General features: G+C 35.1%; 2 protein-coding genes across 11 annotated transcripts in view; one reads left to right on the forward strand and one right to left on the reverse strand.

Moving 5' to 3' along the window:
- PPFIA2 (PTPRF interacting protein alpha 2) overlaps positions 1 to 302 on the forward strand; it is a gene marked incomplete at both ends in the record, with an annotated part of 353793 nt that extends 353491 nt beyond the window's left edge. For all 10 annotated transcript variants that reach the window (XM_084254528.1, XM_084254531.1, XM_084254532.1 and 7 more), the window contains one exon: positions 244 to 302. In XM_084254528.1, the coding sequence (XP_084110654.1) occupies positions 244 to 302 (59 nt within the window). The remainder of the gene's footprint in view (positions 1 to 243) is intronic.
- A 6069-nt stretch (positions 303 to 6371) lies between these two features.
- Positions 6372 to 22813, reverse strand: part of ACSS3 (acyl-CoA synthetase short chain family member 3) — a gene marked incomplete at both ends in the record, with an annotated part of 130503 nt that continues 114061 nt past the window's right edge. Inside the window, 5 exons of the mRNA XM_084254559.1 lie at positions 6372 to 6440; positions 7812 to 7987; positions 8078 to 8177; positions 17650 to 17772; positions 20213 to 20294. Coding sequence (XP_084110685.1) covers positions 6372 to 6440; positions 7812 to 7987; positions 8078 to 8177; positions 17650 to 17772; positions 20213 to 20294 — 550 coding nt within the window. The remainder of the gene's footprint in view (positions 6441 to 7811; positions 7988 to 8077; positions 8178 to 17649; positions 17773 to 20212; positions 20295 to 22813) is intronic.

Below are 22813 nucleotides of genomic sequence, written 5' to 3' on the forward strand. Positions count from 1 at the left end.
GCTCTTAGTACAGATTTCCTCTAAAGAGGAGTACAAGACAATTCAAAAGCTCACCTGGTCACAGTGGAATACACATTCATAAGTAACTTGGTCTAGAGAAAAAGAATGTAAGTGGCTTCTAGCTGAGAGAAAGAAGATCTACTAATACGTCAGGATCCCTTCAGGCCGGAAAAGAAATCTTTCTCATCTGAAATTCTGTACTCCATCATCCGAGTCACTCTAAAGCCCTTTTCTCATTTGCAGTTGCCTCATCAAGACTGCAGAGGTTAGACAACTCCACTGTTCGCACATACTCATGCTGACAAGCCACTCAAAGGAGTCAGCACTGACTTGCTGTGAGTAGTTTTCCTTGGCTGACAAAAACAAGCCTCCAAAAAAATGGAAACTTCATAGATTAGTAAATCTCCAGCATACTCTGGGGTGACTTAGCAGTAGAGATATGCGATAACCCCTTTGAGTTGCTAGCGGGTGGAAAAGGAATCTTCAGACTGTAACTCTAGGAAGTCCTGTCACTGCCTGTCTGCACGGTGTAAGGTCGAGCCTTTGGAGGCCTGTCATTTTCTTCTTACACATTAGTGGGTTTCTAACACATGGTCTTTTACATTCTACCAGTATTTTCTATTGATGCACATAAGCATATATTAATGAGAGTTGGATTTTAGGGAATAGTAAACTTTTAAGTGAATATTTTTTATAGAGGAAGCTAAAGTAGATAGTTATTTTAGTAGGTACACGGAATCAAATAGTGGCAGACAGGAAGATGAGATGAGGTGGTTTCATTTTAAAAGCAATCTATAACTGAAAGTTTTGAACTTCTAGTATATTGTTTTTCATCAGTGTGATATATCTTTGTTGAAAACAAATACGAATTTTGAGTGTCTGGGGCTTTTATCATAGGAACAAAATGAAAGTACTTTGTAAGAACGGTGGATGAGACCAACATTAAGCCCTGACATATAATAATAAGTTATAAGGCATTTGTATTTAGAGAAATACTAGTTGTTGGACTCTACTTCCAAAGCCATATAAAAATGGAATCTTATTTTTAAAGCCTTAATAGTAAAACTGTGGCTTGCTAGATTATAAATGTCAGTTGCGTGTAAAATGTTTTTTCCCCCAAAAGTATTTTACCAAAATTACCATTTACAATGAATTTATGTCTTGGAAAAAGAATTTTTAAGAGAAATATTTAGATCCAAATATGTGCACAGCATGGGGAAAGGAAGCAGTTATAAGCTGAGGAACAGCTCATCTTGTGCTGTTTATTCATTGCCTTGAACTGAAAGCTCCATGCAATGTATTGTTGGTCTGTGCGGCCTAATCTGAGTGTTAGTTGCCTGATTTGAGTCACTATTTGAAGCTGCTGCTGATAAAACAAAAAGCTTTCAGATAAGAGATTTAATTTCAGAATGTAAAACCCTAACATTAAAAATATAATTGCGGTGTACAATTTGGCATCTAATTAGGCATGATCGAAAGTATAAAATGATTTGGCTAAATAAGAGGCTTTCCAAAATACTGTTTGTAATAGCTTCTACATGTAACATAATTTCCCAGCAACTGAATACTTCACTAATTTACAAATGACTATTTAATATGTTGAGTAGTGCTTGCTTCTTAGCTCTTGACTGATGGGTGGAATTACTCTGTAACTATTTGCAGTCTCTATTTTGTGCATGGCATTTTAGTTCATGTTTCCTGATTTTTACCATTCAATTGGATAACAGTATTTATTCACAATAAATGCATCTAGGACAACCAATTTCTATTTTAATGCAACCTTAACCATTTATTAAAATAAATCAGAACATATTCTTTACTGTTTCTTTTGTGACAGAAATAAAGTGAGCTTTCCCCAAGTATATTATGACTGGAGAGAGTCAGTGATGTCATATCACGGACCCAGATTTGTTAAAATAATAATTATTATGTTTTTGTTACAACTGAACAGAGGTATCTTTTTAAGAGCCCTAAAAGATTGGAACTGAAATACAAATCTATTCCACAGAAAAGGTCAATTCAAATAAATTTATTACTGAGCAAGTTGTAAATGTTTCAGGACTACTGGCATTTTCTGTGAATACCTTTGTTTATATTACTACTATCCTTTCCACATAGTCAAGCGAATCTTATCTACTAAGCTCACCTACACAAAATTGGAGAAGAGCAGATATTAATCGCAAACAGCTATTGGTTAGATCCTAGATGATGACGTGCTATTCATTATCTCTTAGGACAGAGCAGGCAGGTTGCATGAACTGCACCAGCAGCAGCAGGGGGGATTTTCTGGCCTGGGATCTTTCAGTGAACTAACGTTGTCCATTAAATATTTTAGATGTCGTCTTTACAGTCTACTCTACCTAAAGTGCACTACCATCTAAGAAGACGAGCAGTGAAAACTTTTGTGAAGACTGAAATCTAAGGAAAAAAACCACAAGTAATGGTTTATTAAGCTGAAAATGGGATTTTGGGGGGAGTCGGATATTACGTTTGATTAGTTTACTACAATTGTAAGAAAATGCTTAAGTCCTTTGAATAAGCATCATCCACATCATAAATTCTGTACAATCGATGCTTTTATGAAATGGAGCCACTTGTTTTCTCATGTTTTATTGTAATATACTAGGCATTTATGTATTACTGTGTATGTATTTCTTTTTAAATGTGTAAGTCTTATGTAAATGGATATAAATATGATTTTTTAAAAAATAAAATATATGGTTCATGGAGTCTCAAGTGCAAACATTTGACAATTCCAAGTACTGTTTGTATTTTACCATCTCACCATTTTTACAGTTTTTGAATCATAGCAGTCAAATCGATATGTTTCCTGGAAGCACGTTTCATGCTTCTACATGTTCTCCTTCAAGTCTGTCAACACTTAAAGCTGAAAACCTGCCTCTGATCATGTAAAAAAAAGAATGATTTAACCTGGAACTGGAGCCAAAAATAGACCTTTAAAGGCAATCAGGGATGTCCTATATCTTCAGAAATAGCACTGTGATGGCTTGATCTCCTTTTCAATACAAAACACAGCCAAACTGTTTACAAGAGTCTAAAGCAATTGTTTAAAAAAAAAAAAAGTTTATAAAGAAAAAAAAAAAACATTATCTTCTCCTGTTACCTGTGGACCAAGGGAAAAAAAAAAAAAAAAAAAAAAACTTCTTTACTAAGAACCACATGTTCATTCAAATATCTTGAACTGCCAGTCAGCCCTGTTCAGTGAATGTTAACCACTGCAGAGTCTGAGGCTCATTTCCACTGGAAAAAACAAAATCCCAGAAACCCTTCCCTTTTGTCGATGTATCGGGGCATTAGCCAGACTCATGTCTAATGTTATAAGCTTTTAGCCGAGATGGCCTTGCTGTGACTTCCCTGAAGTCAGACTTATCAGAGGAAATAAATGAAAGACAGAATGATTAACATATATAGTGTATAAAAGTATAGAAGAGTAATCTCTTCCCTGTGGCTTTTTTTGGTGGTGTTACTGTTGTTTATTCTTTGTTTATATGGGAGATTTCAGAGTAAAACCTATTTACTAATACCATTTATCTAACTGCTGATTTTCTGCTGCTTGATCTTATTAAGCGCAAGACCTGTCATTAGTAATTTCTTTTTTGTATTTAATTTGCTATGTTTGCACGTACATTACATTTGTTTTGATGTCTATTTTTGTTTAACAGATTCAGTCAAAAGATAATGGTAACAGAAAACCCTCTCCATTGTCAATAAAAAAAAATACTTCCAGTTCTCTGTTTAAGCTTTGTTTTCTAGTCCCATAAAGTTTAATAATTAACTTAGACTTTAATGAAAGTAACTATTTTACTAACTCTCAATATGTTATTTAACAGCAAAAGCAGTCTGCCACAAGAGGGAGTACTAAACTTGCTTATGGGAGTGATGGAAAAGAGCTTTGCCAGTTTATCTGAACATACTGACTTATGACTTATGAAATGTAATCTTATATAGAAACTTTGATTATAATATGAACCAGATTTGTATTTACTCTTACACACAACTTAATAGTTTCTTCTCTTTAGCAACCACTCAGTAAGAGATATGAAACATTTTTAATAGATTCTAACATCTAAAGATAAAAAGTTTCCAGATATTTGACTTCAAAAAATACTTTTCAATGCATAAGATAATTTCTTCCAGATTCTAAAAATCCATTTAATAGATTAAGTTTAGAATCTCAAATGTTCTTCTTTTCAACCATCTATGAATTTTCACATTTTTAATAAATACAATTTTATATAAATAAAAGTGCTTTTCAAATTTAAAGCAGGTCTCATTTTCATATATTTAAGACATTTTCATGAACAAAATCACTCAATTAATTGAAAAACACTTTTAGTAACATTGCTATTTTTAAAGATATATTTAATTCAAAACATTTTAGATACCATCAGGTGAAAGTGCTTTTCTGGTAAGTATTAAAATGGGAAATTCCTTTTTTTCTTTCCAAACTTTAAGTTATCTGATGACTGGAACATCGTTTTTTTACCCCACATTTATTTATATGACAGTAACAGTACTTTCTCTGACCTTGCAAAAAAGATAAATTTCAACCAGATCCAAGAAAAAAACACTTCCCCAGTTTTGTGCAGTTTCAAATCCTATTCAGCTGGAAAATAACTAAGCCTGCTTGCTTAAGTGTCCTCTTAGATTTGATTACCAAAAAAATGTGTAAGAGAACCAAATATACAAACTTTGCATATTTCTTGGATCTGCCTGAGTCTATGCCTAGCAAATGATATACTTCCAGCTATAGAACCTGCCATTTCAACTTAACTAAATCTTAAATGAAAAATAAGATAATCAATGTTAATGCTAAGATGTTAAAAATGGATTGTTAAAAATATAATTGTAATAATGGATAAATAACCAAAAGAGACAATAGTTTAAAGAAATCAGCAGTTTCAAATTGTAATTGAATGTCTATATAGTTGTTTTAATTCAAACTACTGAAATAATTAAAGGGAATTACTATATAAATATATTTTATCAGTTGTAACAATCAAGAGGTCAATTTAAGCAGATAGGCGTTTCCTTTGAGAGGCCATTTATTTTAGACCCTACTGTTCAAAAAAAAAAAAAAGATAACTTTTTCAGGATGTTTTTCTACAGGTTACAAGCATTTTTATCAAATAAACAAGTAAATCTTCATCTATTCTCTCTCACACATATGTTAGTATAGGTGCCCTTGAAAATAATGTTCCAGATGGTGTGACAGGTTAAGGAATGCTTTGAGAACCATCCAAATCCATTGGGTATGACATATTTTTGTGTTGAAATGTATTCTTGAATACATGATACCATGTAGGACTCAAAACAAATATTTAATTATCTATAACTACTCTGATTAATTGCTATTTAATGATAAACTTACTAAAGAGTCATGTTCAATTATTTTATAGAAGTTTAAATGAAAAGATGGTTTGGTTGTCACAGTAATTATTTTCATTGTTACTATAATCATATATTCAATATAGTTACTATTTGAAAGTTAGAAATTTCACATAAAAATCTGAACTTTTGGTTTCTCTTAAAAACTCTTCTTGATCTTTAGCATAATATAAAAACTTTTATATTTCTCTCTTCAGAACTTCCCTGGCTATCCACCTTATTTCATTTCCTTTTCTCCATAGGAAGCTGGAATCATTAAGAAGTACTTAGTCAACTAAGAACCTGAGCCAGAAGGAGGGGCTCCAAAGAGCCTTCATCTCCATGACAAATAGATTGGAATAAATGACCTCTAGGCTCTTTGCCAGACAGATGATTTCCCTAGACTAAGAACAAATGACATGAAGATATTGCTGTACTTGATAGCCTCCCTTCAGGAAATGTACACTAAGTCAGGTCCTTCTACCTAGAAAATCTTCAGTTCAGATCATACCTGTAACTTCCTATTTCATCCATTTTATTTAAAATGACATTAGCATGTCAAGAATATTAGAAAATATTCAGAATCTTTATGTGGAAAATTATAATTATTTTCTGATTTCAACTTGTTTCGGTCTTGGGTCAAAGCTGCAGATTCCTAATTTGAGACAATGGCTTTATATTAATTGCACTTTGAATTGAAATGTGTTGGGGGAAGGTAAAATTTTTGAAAATCATATATTTTCTTTATTTTTCTTAAAGTGCTAGAAAGATACATCCAATCATGTTTCAGGCAATTGATAAGAATATCGACTGAATTTAATCAAACAGAAGGCACAGGTCTTTCACTAGTCTTCAAGTACTTTTTTTTTGAACAAGTTCTACCATTCACATTTCAGTTGGCAAGTAATTTCTACTTAAATATTTATTTCTGGAAAAACTTAAAAAAAACTTGAATCCAATTAGAAAATTGACTCAAAAAAAAGTCATGATGTCTGCTTCAGCACTTCCTCTATGTGACCAAAAATGCTGGGGTCTTCAATTGTAGGTGTGATCTAGGAAGAAAATTCGAGTCAGAGAAATGCTTTCCTTGAAAACCTTTCACTCTCTTCAATTAAACAAGTACATGCAATGTGATCTTCCCCATTAGTTTATAATACTCATACAGGAATGTTGGAAAATAGTTAACTTTGAACCTAATATTTTAAAATCTATAATCCGCCATGAAATAAACTCTGCTCAATAACTAAACTGTTCAAATTAGCAAAACTATGGGTCTCAGATGGTACATTCACTTATGGGTCTTTCAGTGTGCCTCTGTATAATCTCTGCTCCCAAAGAGTGGGCTCTTTGCTCTCTAGGGAAAGAATTAAGCAATAAGCAATAGGTGTCCTTGAACCAGGCAAGTCTTTATTAAACTTATCTGTGAGGGAACCAGTGCCTGGAAGGAGAATTTAGCCTGACTCCTGCAAGGGAGTTAGGAGGAGATATTTGAAGGGTAGGACCTTGGTGGGGAAGGGTGTGGGATAGGGGGTGAGGTAGGACACATAGCTTGTTCTTGGTGGGGCTGTACATGCGCATGCACAGATGGATCACACTACAACTGTGCATGTGGGCACTCAGCTTTCTCCCTCCAGAAAATCATGAGATAATCATCAGAAGGATCTAATGCTCTTTGTCATGGTGTGTAATGGTGAGTGTGGTGGGCCAAATTGTTCAGGACTTAACAGACTATGATTTAGTTCACCTGCCCAAACGGGTCTTGTGGCTAGAACACACTCGACTGGCTCACAATTTCTTTTATACAGGCTCTCACCTCTCCAGAAAGAAGGAATGTTTTTCTTTTGTTGCATTGTTTTATTGGTTTTTAATGAGTAAAACTATACTTATGCACGTTTAATGTGTGCACATATTAGAAGTATATATGCTTGAATCAGTCTAAAGTTTCCTATAATAATATTCACTAAAGACAGGAGATTTAGTTAGCATAAATATCAATTTTAATTTTAAAATACATACAGCCAGTCTCAATTGTTTGCTTTCTCATTCACTAATAGCCATTAGTGACTGCCAGGAAGGGGAATTAACCTTTCATTTAATAAGATAGAGTTTACACAAGTTTGTTTAACTGACGTATTTACTAATAGTAAAAAATACTTGTGCACACTGATCCTTGTAATCAAAGCATATGGCATTAATTAATCTGTGTTTCTCTCCAAAGCCCTCAGTCTTACAGAGAGAATGATGATGCAATTTTCCCTTTAATACTAAAAAAACAAGCACTATTTTGTGTGTGTGTGTGTGTGTGCATGCGCTCAGAGATACATTTGTGCTTCGATTGTTAAGGATTTCATTGATGCCAAAGAAATGGGGGGGAAACATTTCAGAACCCAGCATTGGACATCCTTGCATCCTTGATAGTTTACCTTGTATGGTTTGCCATTGACAAGAGCAGATAGTGTTGATCGGGGAATTTTGCCAGATCTGGTTTTGGGTAATTGCTTAACAAACACTGCTTTTCGAAAAGCAGCCACAGGGCCGAGGGTCTGTCTCACATGTTTCACAATTTCTTCCAGAAGTTGTTCCTCTGTTGTATTTATATCTAGAGAGAAAGTTCAAATGTTAAGTTGCTGCATTAACCTTAATCAGCAAGGGCTCAACCAGTCAGGGAGGACAAAGATCTCTCTCTCACCTTTTTTCAACACACAGAGTGCTAAGGGGACATGACCTTTCAAAGGATCTTCTTTGCCAACAACAGCACAGTCGACCACAGTACCATGGGAGAGGACGGACTGTAACATGGAAAAGCATTCATTTAGAATATAGATGCACACAGATCTATATAATTTCATTTGGGAAAAAAATACATGTCAGACAACTTAAAAACCCATAGCTGCCTGTGTGGAATGCACTGCCAATTCATAATTCACATTATTACCACTGGGGTGAATGGATAGATTCCCATGGCAGTCATTTACTAAAGGCTGACAGTAATTTAGAAAATTACTGGGGCCTCCCTGGTAGTGCAAGGTGTTAAGTCTCAGCACTATGAAGCTATCTGCAGCCACTGCTTCACTAGTTCGATCCCTGACCAGGTTGCTAACCCACATGGCTCAGCAGACCTCTCTTGTCTTGCTTGCTTGCTGCTCCCTCAGCAGTATATTTTAGTCAACCCACCTGTTCTGCTCCCCACTCTGTTTCTGGCAAATCCTTTCACCCCCCACCCCCACACCTCTGGCCTGTACCCCAATTCTTGTATTGCATTAATAAATAAATCTTCAAAAAAAGAAAAGAAAATTACTATCTTATCCAGAAAGTAAGGGAATTGTTCCTAACTCTCAATTGCTTACTAAATAGAGTCAGGCAAAAAATAGGGACTTACGAATAACACAGATAGACAAATTGCCCAGGACTCTGAAGAAAGAGGATCTCATGGTGATTTGGTTTAAGTGCTGAGTACCACATGCACACGTTCCAGAGAACTCTAAGGCAGTCCCACAACTATTGATTTTATTTCTGCGTCTGTTACTGAACAATGAACAGAGCATTTATTTTCTTGAGTGGTCACCCATGCAGACAGTTTTTTAAGACTTGAAGCAGCTGGACGGGAAGTGAATTCCTGACATCAGATAATCCTCACTGTTCAGAAACCATTTTTACACTGCTCACCCTGAACTCTAAATGCCTTAAAAAGCAAGTAGCTACCTATTTGTAATCACAAGATCCCACAGAGTTGAGTAACATGAAATGCAGAAGCTTTAAATTAAAAGAAAAATTTCTGCAGTTTTGTGGCCCTTTTTAAATGAATGTTCAAGAAGTCCTTTTTTGCAGAGTCAGAAGTGGGCAGAAGAGCTGCCTGAGAAGTCTTCCTTTAGAAAATGAAAATGAGCTTGGCTCTAAGTGGTGAGTAGACATTAAATTGGCAGAGAGGAAGATTCGGGAAAAAATGTGGAAGGATTAAGCATGCCCCATTTAAATCTAAGAGACCAATGTGACTGGAAAGTAAAGACAACAGTGAAAATGGAAGAAGATGAAGTTACAGAGTATAGAGGGGTATAGTAGCAGCATTGGGAAGGTAGTAAAATATTCCAGGAGATGAGGAGATGCAATGTTAGAATGGACTTTAAAATAAATGTCATTTTTTATGCAGTCTCTGATTCACAGCAAATTTAAGCAGAAAAGTAGTTTCCATCTACCTCCTGTCCCCTAATATGCACAGAATCCCCCACTATCAAAATCCCTCACTAGAGTGCATATTTGTTACAACTGATAAGACCTTGATGGCACATCATTATCCCCCTAGCCCACAGTTTACATTAGAGTTCCCTCTTGGAGCTGTACGTTCTATGGGGCATGACATATATCTGTCATTAGAGTATTTTGCAAAGTAGTTTTACTTCCCTAAAAATCTACTGTGTCCTGCCTATTTATCCCTCACTTCCTGCTAACTCTTGGCAATCACTGATACTTTTACTGTCTCCAAAGTCCTCTTCTAGAAGAACGTCATAATATTGGAATTATATAGTATGTTTGTATCTTTTTCAGATTGACTTCTTTTACCTTAGAGTGTATTTTGAATAACACAAACTTAGGGTTTAATTGTGGAGAACAGAAGGTTGTTGAAGGTAAGTATCACAGTTAATACAAGCAAATCACATAATTCATTGCCATAGTAGACTAAATTTATGTAGTAGCTATGAAGAGTCTAGAGTTTCTTCAGAGGAAAAATGGACAAAATTTGATGGTGTTTGATAAGGAGCAGGAAGAAACAGAAAAGTTAAGGATAACTGTGGGTTTTGGCTTCAGCTATCGGTCGGTCAGTGGCATATTTTCTAAACCAGAAAATGCTAGTGAGGGTTAAGGCTTAAATGCCACATTTAAGTCCCACAACTTCCATGAAGAATTTTTTTTTTTTTTGTAAATTAAGCTAACTTGAGGCAGGAAAAGTCATTTATTAATTCTCGGAGATATTCCATCATAGTACCTTTCAGACAGCTGAGTTGAGTTGGTTGAAACTGAGGTTTTTTTGTTTTTTTTTAAAAAAAGATTTATTTATTTATTTATTTATACAAGCACTGGGTACTGTCAGAAGCGCGGGAGGGTGAGAGAATTCACCAGAGCCAGAGCGGGGAACAGAACAGGCAGACTGTCGAAATACACTGCTGAGGGGAGCAGTGGGTGCAGCAGGAGAGGTCTGCCACACCATGTGGGACCCTCGCCAGCGACTGGGGATCGAACTGGCGCTGCAGAGGCTGCGGGCAGCTTCAACCCAGCGCTCAACCACTGCGCCACCAGGGGAGGCCCTGAGGAGTGTTTTTAATGGGGAGATATGCTTTTTGAATATTGTGAATGTCGAAAAATATGGGCATGATGTTATTTAGGGGGAACATAATGAAAATAGAATGAAGGCCTTAAAGCACTTGGATATCTGATGGCTATATGAAAAAAGGAAAAGTAGGCAAACTAGACTATAAAAGCATGTCAGAAAGGTAGGAATAAAAATCAACAGAATCTGGGAAATGCCACATTTAAGTTCCAAACCTTCCATGAAGAATTTTTTTTTTTTTTTTTTTTGCAAACTAAGCTGAGTTTTGTTTCACTGAAGGGGAAGGCTCAATGAATTATTAAGATGCGTGTGTGCTACTTCACACTGCCCCTACTTAAACATACAAATCAATATTTCTCCTTTATCCTATTGTTAGCATCTACTTTGAAGTATATTGGGTTGGACAGGCTTCCATTCATAGTTTTTGACTCATATAGTTTGGAAGATAGTGCATGTCAAATAAATGATTTTTTGACCATGTCTTTTAAAACACTAACTTCATTACTGAGGTAAATATGTTCAGACCCTCTTCCCATTAGTCACGCCTAACTAAAAAGCTTCTGTGAAACATACCACACAAATTTTACAACACCACATTCTCCCATTGCTTCAATTCTCAAAATGGTTCCAATTGTTTTCCCACTTGCTAAGCTCTTATTTTCTTTTTTAGGTCCTTATGTTGAGTATAGAGATTAATTGTAATGCCAAAGACTTGTTTTACTAGTAATATAGTCAGTTGCCAGGTCATGGAAAAGAATTCTTTGTCTCTAGCAGATAAAAGATAGACTTGCTAGGTTCATCTTTTAATTCTGGTTTAGTGTTCTCTCAATAAGTAGATGAAAACTTCCATTGGCTAACAGAGTTTTAATTACTAAAAAAAATGTAATAAAATGTTCACTGGTGTCATATACTTCTATAACTGAATTTGTAAAATGCCAAGGTATATTTCCAAATCACTGTAAAAAATATCATCTAAATATTTATCATCTAAATATCACCTAACCAATGTGAATATTGTTTTAATTTAATTGAACACAAAAACTTCTAGTTTGGGCCTTCCTGGTGGCACAGGGATTAAAGTCTCAGCACTATCAAATTATCTTCAGCCACTGCAGCATTAGTTTGATCACAGCCAGGGAGCTAACCAACATGGTGCAGCAGACCTCTCCTGTCTTGCCCGCTGCTCCCTTCAGTAGTGTATTTCAGTAGATTCACCTGTTCTGCTTCCCACCCTGTCTCTGGTGAATTCCCTCACTCACCTGCATCTCTGGCCTGTACTCCAGTTCTTGTATGCATAAATTAAAAAAAAAAAACAACTTCTAGTTATTTCACCTCGTTGTTGTAATTGTGCCATATTTATATACTGTTTTAATGTCTTTAGAAGACATTGGGAAAATGTTGACTTTTTTTTCATAAAAGGTTGGGAGTATTTTAAAATCAGAAGCAATGCTTAATACAATGCCCTATTTTTTCTCATTTTGCAAACCTTATTAAATTCTTAATAGTCTGTGAGAAACAATCATTTTCCAGAATTCTCTATCATCTCTCATTATTACTGTGGATGAAACATTATGTTAATCCATCAGTATTTAAAAAATGCCATAAAGGAAGGGAGGCAGTTTTCTATGTTGGCCCCACAAACAATATTTGGATGCCAAATAATGATTTCAGCAGCTAAATCATTAAAAAGGAAAGCATCAAAATATGTGTTGGCAATATCTGAGGGAGAGAAGACAATCAAATATCCTCTATGGTGAAAGAAATCCAAAGATATTCATATATTTCCTCCATATAAAATCCATGAAGCATCTGTTTTATGAACTGGCATTTATGTATCAAAAGAGTGATACAACTTATAAAAGGTAATTATCTTACCAAAACAGAGTATATAATATTATGATAACAGGTCTGGCTTATACCTGTCATTCATTGCTTCTGGAGTACTGCCATTTTTGTGTAAATTTTTATAGATTTAAAAGGTTTTGTGGCCTTAGTGGTCTAAATTGCAAAGGTTTGCAATTGTTTTTTTTTTAAGTATTTTAATTTTAGAAATATTAGTTGACATCAAGAACCCTTATAAAATTGCTAGAAGTCACATCAGAAGGCAATTGTCTCTGCAGTGGAAAGAAGAAGAAAGCTTTTTCATTTCCTGACATTGGACTTTTCTAGAAAACAGTTAGATCCTACATTGTCATCAATATTCATATCAGTACTGGGAAAAAATATTCAGCAATTTTACAACTACTTAAACCCAGTAGTCATTTAATGCTGGATGGAATCAAAATTGCATGGCATCTTTGTGGAAATATATTCAATCTTAAAGAAATCATTGCTAAAAATAGCAAACAAAACAGCTAACTTGGAAAACAACCAGTGACACTTGAGTCAGAATAATCTTCAAAAGGGCAAATCATATGTCAACGCTGCCCTCAAATTTAATGCACTGTTTTAACACCATAGTTACAAGTTCCCAAGGATACTAGTAGGGATATTTTTTAACAAGCTGTAATATAAGCCACCACTGGAAGAATGAAATCAGGGGGCCCAATTTTTTCCTGTGAGGTGCTTTGCATGAAAAGTCCTTCCCACAGCAGGAAAGAAAACCTGGGTCCTTGTAATTTTTGCTCATAAGGTCTGAACTAACAGATTTTTACACCCATTTTCTTAAGGACACCTTGAACTACAATCAAAATTTCCCAAGTATCTAGCTGAATGCTAGATTTTCAAAGATTAATCACTATTCATATAAATTTCATTAGTGCATTTAACAGTTACAGAGGACCCTCCCATTTTTGGGATCTGCAAAGATAATGTCTTCTTAAACTTATAAAAAATAATTCAAATACTCTATTTTCTTATGAAAATAACAGAAAAGAACTTATGTTTCTGAAATATTTTTGATGTAGTAATTTTAATAGAATTTCTGCTTGATTTATTCTTATATAAGGCAATATTCTTGTCAAATCTTACTTAGGGGAACTAAAAAAGCATCGATATTTTCATTATACATTAAAAAATTCAGCCTATTTTCATTTTCTACAAAGGAGACTTCCAGTGGATTAATCAACTATTACTTCAAAAAGTAAAAGTGAAATCTAGCATTCACTACTAAGAATCATGAAAAAGCATTTAAATATGACGTTAAGTTTAGGGCATGTTGACAAATGCTGTCTACATCATCAATATAAACATTCTATGCATGCTAGGTATTAGGTGCTAGGTATTAGTTAAGCAAATGTGCTAGGCATTGGGGAAAAGAAAATAAGTTTTGCTTCGTAATTATCTATTTTATTCCACATAAGACAAACCTGATAAGAATTAAGATATTAATTTCATTATTAGACATAATAATATAAGAAAAGTCAATTATTTCATTCATATAAAGGGAGATGTTCACTTAAAGAAGACTTGAAGGCTGACAAGTGTCCTATTATGTGCAGTAAGTACTCCAACATGGGTGAATATTGGAGGTAATCACCTACAACAGCAAATTAAAAGTCCATGTAGCCAGAACCACCTTTTGCCAGTACACCAGAATATATGAGGCATAAATTTCAATTCCAGGTTATCACAAAATACAGTCCATTAAAAACAAGATAATTTAAAAATAGCATTCAACTTCACATTCCAAAATAGTTCGAAAATTATTTCATTTTACTCGATATCACATTGTCACAAAAAAAAAGCCAACATGAGAAATTTGGGCTGCAGATAAGTACAACCTTTATAGAAGGTGAACATCTTTACATTAGAAGAAGGGGAATTCTAATTCTGCATATTCGTGTTCCCCTGAAATTATCAGTGATATTACAATGAAGATTTTCTTTCATTTAAACTGCAATTGCCTCATACCATTTAAAAGCTATTCTGGGATTGGTTCTGGAAAAGATGAAGCAATACTTTCCATCTTTAATTTACCTTCACTAATTGCAATAAAAAACTCTAGGCTAAAACATATATTCTGAAACTTTTTCAGGGCATTCAGAATTTTAAGAGACAACCTGCTGGTGAGTACCCTGTTTTGGGGTTTGAAGGTTTTTTGTTTTTGTTTTTTACGTTTTAAAAGGACAGGTTTATTAGGAAGGGAGAAAAAGAGAGGCAGCTGCACAGGCACAGTCACAGGTGGGCAGAAAAGCTGCTGCTGCTGGTTTAAAAAAAAAAAAAAGTTTGAGAAAGGTTTGCAAAAAAAAAAAAAAAGGTTTGTTAAACACCTGCATAGTCACAGGCTGGCGGAAAAGCTGCTGGAGGTTTTTTATTTTGCTCCTATTATCGTTTGTTTTTGTTTGGTTTGCCTCCTATAGATTACAGTCTGGGCACTAGTTAACCCCAAACATATAATTGCCCATGAGAATAAAGAGAAAAAGCCCCAAGAATGCCTCCAGTGTCTCACCAGAGGTCCAAGGAGCAGAGAAGAGGAGAACATAATCAATCTTTTTGATCCTATCTTTCCTACTCCAGATGAACACCAAAAAGAAGCAGTAATCTCCACATCTTACACTAACTGAGTATAAGGCTATGGAGGAGTTATAACTATAAAAAGTTCATTTTAAAGGACATATGGTGGGCCTCCTGGTGGCGCGAGGGGTTAAGATGCAACCTATGAAGCTGTCAGCAGCCACTGCAGCATGAAGTAAATTCCCGGCCAGGGAGCTACCCACATGGCACAGCAGACCTCTCCTGTCTCATCCACTGCTCACCTCAGCAGTGTATTTCAGTCAGTCTGCCTGTTCTTTTCCCCACTCTGTCTCTGATGGGTCCTCTCACCCCCCACATCTCTGTACAAGAGCTTGTACCCCAGCTCTTGTATGCATAAATAAATAAATCTTTAAAAAAATAGCATTCAAAAAAAACTTGAAAAACCAAATGTGGACATTATTAACTTTAAGATATTCATATAGCTAGAATGATAAGACAAAATAGTATTGGTGAAATGATAAATACATAAATCAAAGAAACAAAATATATTCTAGATTTAGGCCCTCTCAAATTCTGTCATCTGATCTTTGACAAAGGTACAATAACAGTTCATTGAAGAGAGGGCTATCTTTTCAAAAATTGTCACGCTGGACAATTGGCATCCATATTTTAAAAAAGTAATCTTAATGTAAATCTTGTACCATAATTAAAGAATAACTAATAGTGTAAATGTATGCTGATATAAGATATAAAATGATAAAACTATTAAAATCTCTTAGGTGAAAATAAAGGAGAAAACACTTGTGACTGGGGGCCAAAATGATGATCGATGAAAGAAAAAAATTAGTCTTCATCAACATGAAAAATACCTTTGTTCTGTTATGAACACTTTTAAAACACTTAACAGATCATCCACAGTTTGGAAGGAAACACTGGCAAATTACAAAGAACCTGTATTCAGGAGATCTAAAAAAAAAAAAAAACCCTCTCAAAATAACTCATTTAAAAAAATATGGATGGAAGGTTTAACAGATATTTCACCAAAAAAGATACAAAGATGGCAAATATGCATAGGCAAAGATACCTAATGTTAATTAGCCACTTCCAAGAAAACAAATTAAAAAAATTACATAGTTATTAGATTGATTTAAATAATGAATAAATAAATTTAGAAAAAGAGAATGAATAATCTCTAGTACTAATAATAGAACTAGGAAACTTAAACCCTGCTGGCAGAAATGTAAAATGTCATAGTCACTCTGGAAAACAGTTTGGCATTTCTTATACATACACTCACTATATAAATCAGCAATCTTGCTATAGGTATTTGTCCTAGAGAAGTGAAAACTAATTTTGCACAAAAACTTCAACTTTAATGTATATAACAACACTATTTATAATTGACCCAAACTAGATACAATCCAAATATCCTTCAATAAGTAAATGGATACATAACTTGTTAGTGCAGTCATATAATGGAATATAAAATAGCAACATAAAAAGAAGAATTTTTGTTACACACACCTGAGATAGTCTCAAATTTACTAATCTAAATGAAATACCCCAGTTTCAAAAGGTTACTCAGTATTACATTTCATTTATATAACATTCCAGAGGACAGAAAAAACATAAGATCAGAGAAACATCAGTGTTAACAGGATTAGGGATTAAGAGCATCAGAATGCAAAGGTGATGGTATGCAGGAACACTTAGCAATGTTGAAATTTTCGGTGTCCTGCCTGTGGAATTACAAGAGTTTGCAATTATAAAAACTCATAGTGTTATACAAGAAAAAAGTAGATTTTACTCTATATAAATGTGAAAAATTAAAATAAGTTAAAAGTTCTAGAGACTTTGTGTCACTTACATTAGAAGATAATTCTCAGGATTTAAAAGTTGATAAACTGTTTCAATTTCACTCCCCTTAAAGACTGTATGCAAACCTGATTATCAAGCAAGAGATGATGGCGAAGCTGGAAGCAATCAACAGAAAGTAGCAAGTAGTATATTGGCTCTCCTGTAAATAGTAAATATATGGAAGTAAAATTACGTACTCCACCCAGGCAGGGGTGAGAAGTGGGTATATGGAGAATACATGAGAGGAAAATGAGGAGAGAGAGGCATAATCTAGTCTCTGATTCAGATGAAGAGCACAGTAATTTTCCAAGTTTCCATCTGACTTAACCTCATTTTTAAAAAACATTTATTTATTTTTGCATACAAGAACTGGGGTCTAAGGGGGGTGAGAGGATTCACCAGAGAGAGTGGGGAGCAGAACAGGCAGATATACTGACATACTCTGCTGAGGGGAGCAGCAGGCTAGACAGGAGAGGTCTGTTGCGCCATGTGCATTAGCTCCTTGGTTGGCCGGGGATGAAACTCATGCTGTAGTGGCTGGCAGTAGCTTGATAGTGCTGTCTTTAACCCCTGTTAAAGGGAGGCGCCATTAACCTCATTAGTGACTTCAGTAAAGCTCTGTTCCTAAATACTACCTGCAATAGAGGACCAGTATTTATCAATACCTCTTCAATGGCACCAGCAGAAATTCTGTGACCTGCAACATTTATCACATCATCAACTCGAGACATAACATACAAATACCCTTCTTCATCCATATAACCAGCATCCATGGTGTCATAGTATCCCTGAAAATAAGAATGAATAAAATCTAATTAGCATGTTATTAGATAATACAATCATTTGTGAACTTGGTAAAATATAAAATCTGGTAGAAATGGATTTACCCTATGCATATAACTTTTTTTCATTATCTAGACTATGGAATTAAATTACTTTTGCTTTTGAAAGTTTAATAGAATCTGTTCCTTTAACAGTCAGAAATAAATTAAAGTTTTCTTATATATGTGCAAATTAAGCTTAGAATTAAGCTTAGAATTATAAGGTTTATGAACCCAATTTCTTTTCTTTATCATGAATAGCTCAATATTTCCAATAAACTTGTGTATTGTAAAGTAATCCTATGATAGATTTCTTCTTTTAATTGTTTTAATTTTAAAAAAGCTATAAAGCTTCTGTGAATAATTACAAAATACAGCACTAGATTAGTCACATTAATTTGGATTGGAGCTTCAATGAAATATAATAGTAAGTATGAAATAATTTGTAATCAACTCAAAAGAGCAGCACATCTTCATTGGCCCAGAAGTCACAAAAGTGAGGGATTAAGAAAAATAATAAGTAAAAAGAAGCAAATATTATTTCCCATACTGCTCTGATGTTTTTAAGTTCTTTAACTTCTTAGTTATTTTGATACCTATGAGCATAAACTTTAACCCCGGTATGCCACTATTTGTGTTGTCTAATCTTTATGAAACTCAGTTTGCTCATCTATTAAATGGGCACTATCTACCTAATCAGGCATAGGAGAAGTATAAATTAGTTGTATGAAAGAAAAGAGAGAAGACGCTATAAAATCATCAGCCCATAATAATAGACAGCTTTTTCTGTAATTACTACTTTATTTACTACTAGACAATCTTGAAAAGCGTGGAGGCTGGAACAAAATATGTAGGTTCAGCTAATAGTTCTGTCCCCAGGGACTGTGGAGCCAGTCCCTGTCACTTCTAAGCTATGGGCAAGATACTTAACCCTTCTCTGCTGTTCTTAAACCCTTAGATGAGACGTTTGAAGCCATAGTAACAAAACATAGTATAAATTCACTTCATATTGATTAACCGTAAACCGGAGCTTTGAAAGTGATCATGTTAAATGCTAAAGATGCTCAAGTTAAAATCACACACACATTTATTCACTATTGTCAAGTTTTATTTTTTCTTTTTTTAAATTTTATTTAGTTTTATATCATTCCTCATTTTTGTACAATGCATGCTTTCTCACCTCAGTTATAGTTCCCGTGAAATTCCCACCACCCATTCACCCATGTACCATCACCATAGTCCCTTGTGCTCGTCCCACCCCTCCCTAGATCCTGCCCCCCTCCTCCCACCCTGAATGTCTCTGGTTTATGGTTGCCTTTTGATTTTGATATTTACTTCATATATAATTACTCTTTTTTGAAGTTACAATTAATCCTATCAGTTCTTTGATGTTTAACTGTGGCCCATCAGGCGACAGATTGGGATGACTGGAGACAGCCACACTGACAAATCTCCCTTTCCACAGTCCCTGGGACTATGCTTAATCTTGGCTCCTAAAGTCATTTAACCTGAGATCTTTCTGTAGGAAGCTGTCCTGAACCTCCTGTCATTTGTCTGGTTGAGAGGTCGGCTGTCCTTCACTCACAAATAATATAGAATGCTAAATACTTAGCCTTATTTTTGTTTTTCTATGAAATTCTGATGACTCATTCTTTTTTTTTTTTTTTTTTTTTTACCCAGTGTATAATGAGACCAGCTATGTCTCTCAGGGAAAGGAGTTAAAAGAGAGCAGAGGATGATGGTGGGATTCTGTCATGCATGAACAACAAATTGCTGTTGCAAACAAAACACATGACTGTGGAGAAAATGACAGAACAGAAAATCAGAAGACACTTTGTTATCTAGTGTACTGCAGGTTAGGTTTGAAAGTGCTGGCTCCATTCTGTATCTGTATTTCAACATGGAATATTAAGTTACAGAGTTCAGAGAACAATCAGGAAAGAATGTCAAAAATAAAGGGTTAGATAATAGGAAACAGGACAGTAACTTCTGGGCAAGTCAAATGAATTTCCTTCACATAACCAGGATTAAATGAGGCTAAGTAGCCCTAATGAAAGTGGCCAGTTCTGATTGGTTGCTCAGATGTGCAGAGGAATCCAAAAGAGGAAATTACATAGAAATCCCCCAAAAGTTCTAATGTAGCAAAATATTTCCTCATATTAAGACTGTTCAATTCCAGGAAAAGCTGCTAAAAGAACTAAGAAATGTCCATGTCCAGAGACTGATAAAAATAAACATAAAAATGACTTATTTAGACAATTACAGTTGGGGTATTTTTATTCCTGAAATCTGAAAACTAGTCCAGATAACATTTAGAAGTGGCTTTGTATGACTGAAGGAGCATGCTGCTTAGTTTAATAGGCAAGAAATACATAACAAGGTAAAGAAAGTGTAATAAAATTCTTACAGGAAATTTTTCAAAGTATAAATGCTTGAATGCTTCCTGATTCTTCCAGAGTCCTGAAAAGGCCCCAGGTGGTAATGGCAACCTTGAAAAACAGAACAGTTAGAATTACAATGAAAGTGGTAATAAAAATATATTGATTAGAACTGATAATTGTCCAGTGTGATGGATAATTATAATTCAAATCCTACATTGAAGCATAAGCCAATGTCCAAATCTGCTGGACAGATTGTGTTTAACTGAGGGTGAACTTTGTTGACCATGACATAGAAGAGTCATTGAGGAATGCTCTAAGGCACCGTGGTGGCACTCAAATAGTATCTCTTGAAGTTTTGTGGACCTGCTGGAAAAGGTGTGTATATTTGTCCCAAGTCATTTTTGAGATGCCCACAAAAACAACTTCACTATTATAAAAACTAACTGAGGATCAGACTGGAGAACAAAATAGGAGATTGCAATGGATAATTGTTCCGATAAAATAGGGAAATGCTGTATCTGTTCTTCATAACAAAGTCTGGTATCTTTAAAAATGTAGAGATATTTATATAAATATTAAAAGGGGTCTCTAATGAGAGATCCCTGAAAGATGCAAGGAAAAAAAAGCAAAAAAGATCCCAAGAGAAAGCAGAAGAGAGTATTACAGAACTGGAAGTATTTGTGATAAAATATAGATAAGCGTAGTAAAGGAAGTAAAAAGAAAAGCATTAAGATCCAGCCAGAAGTTAGGTGCATATGAGCTAGAGCAGGGTTATTTTTTTGCAGTATTCCGAATTAAACTTTTCTTCTTGATGTTATCTAAATGATTATTCCACATTAAAGGGAGATCTTACTGTATACCTGGGCTCATTTTCTGAAGTTACAGAAAAAGATACATTTTTCTGAAATTTCAATAAAATAAAAATGCATTGGAGTGGCAGAATGAAGGAAAAGATATTAAAATATAAGAAATATGCTAGCTTATATCTATATTCATGTTTCAAATGCAAGATCAAATATTGCCACCCTCAGATACTCTCCCTAATTCTTCCAAGCAGAGTGAGAAAGAGGGCTTTACTATAATTCATCTCATTGTGAATCAGGAGTTTCTCCCTTAGACAATGTCTTTTCTAAAAAGATCATTCTTTTCTTTTTAAAGATGTTGATCACAGCTTCACGTAGAATAGTAGGATTTGAAAACAAACTAAATATGTAATAGGAGAATTAAGTAAGCAGTAATTAATGCTAATAGGTTTGATTTTTTAGAAATGTTTTGTTTTGAAAATGCATCACAAAGTAGTACATGCAAAAATTCCAAGCTTTCTTAAGAGCACAGAGGAGCAACAAAGGCAAAAGTGATACGGATGTGGGGGTGGGGGAAAGGTAGAAACGGGGGAACTGAGAAATTCTTAAATAGATAGCTAGTGAAAGAAGAGAATGTCTATCACTGGAAAGTGGCATATTCCTGGCCAATCTGAAATGTAAACTCCTAGATTTTTCTAATACCAGATGAAGAAAGGTCTGTATTTGGTCTTCTATCAGGAATCTCTATGGAAACAGAAATAAATTGAAATCATAACTCTTGTTCCATAGCAAATTCTGGAATTAGATGCCTTAGCTTTGCATTCCCCCTATTTCACGAGGTCTTTAGGCTTTACTTGAGATTTCCATGTAAAGCCATTTTTTTACAGATTTATTTATTTATCCATACAAGAACTGGGATACAGGCCAGAGGTGCGGGAGGGTGAGAGGATTCACCAGAAACAGAGTGGGTAGCAGAACAGGCAGACAACCGAAAACATTGTTGAGGGGAGCAGCAGGCAAGACAGGAGAGGTCTGCTTTGCCATGTGGGTATCTCCCTGGCTGGCGGGGATTGAACTTGAGCTGCAGAGGCTGCAGAGAGCTTCACAGCGCTGCACTCAACCACCTACGCCACCAGGGAGGCCCATGAAGCCATTGTTTTATGTCCTCCAAAGTGACTGCTTAGGTCACCATTTCTTTCTCTCTGAGCAGACAAAAGTTAGGTAAGAACTGTGAGTTGAGCAGACAAAAGCTTGGGTAAAAACTGTGAGTTGCGGCTAGGTAGCTATACTATGGCTGATGTTTAGATTCCTGTGTCTATAGTTTCTGTCCTAGTTCCTATCTCACAGTGTTGCTGAAAGGTTAATAAAAGATCAGAAATAAATCTGCATATGAGATTTAGAAAGAAATGGGATGCAGTTATATGGCATCCCTAGTTTTATTCAAAAGATATAATAATAAAAAGAAAGATGTGTTGATTCTCCCCTAAAACACAACAGTGACTGAATCATGCCTGTGAAGCTATAAAAATCTGAGCAAACATCAGCAAGTTCAATATCTGAAGGCTGAAACTCAACAGGCACCACATAAAAACCACTTGGCAACCCCATATGGCTCCCTCACACCCCATCACTGGCTGTAGGGCACAGGCCTCCAGGTCCCAGCAGGAAGTGGATAAGTCGCACAGCCTGTAGCAACAGTGGATCTGGTAAAAGAAAAATGTATGCCCAGGAGAGAGGAAGAGGCAGAGACCTATGGCTTTAATAACAGTGAGCTCTGTGGTACCGAGGAAAGGAACCGCAGTTAAAATTTTTGTTCTTGCCCTC

Source organism: Talpa europaea (genome assembly GCF_964194135.1).
Source record: "Talpa europaea genome assembly, chromosome: 15".
NCBI lineage: Eukaryota > Metazoa > Chordata > Mammalia > Eulipotyphla > Talpidae > Talpa > Talpa europaea.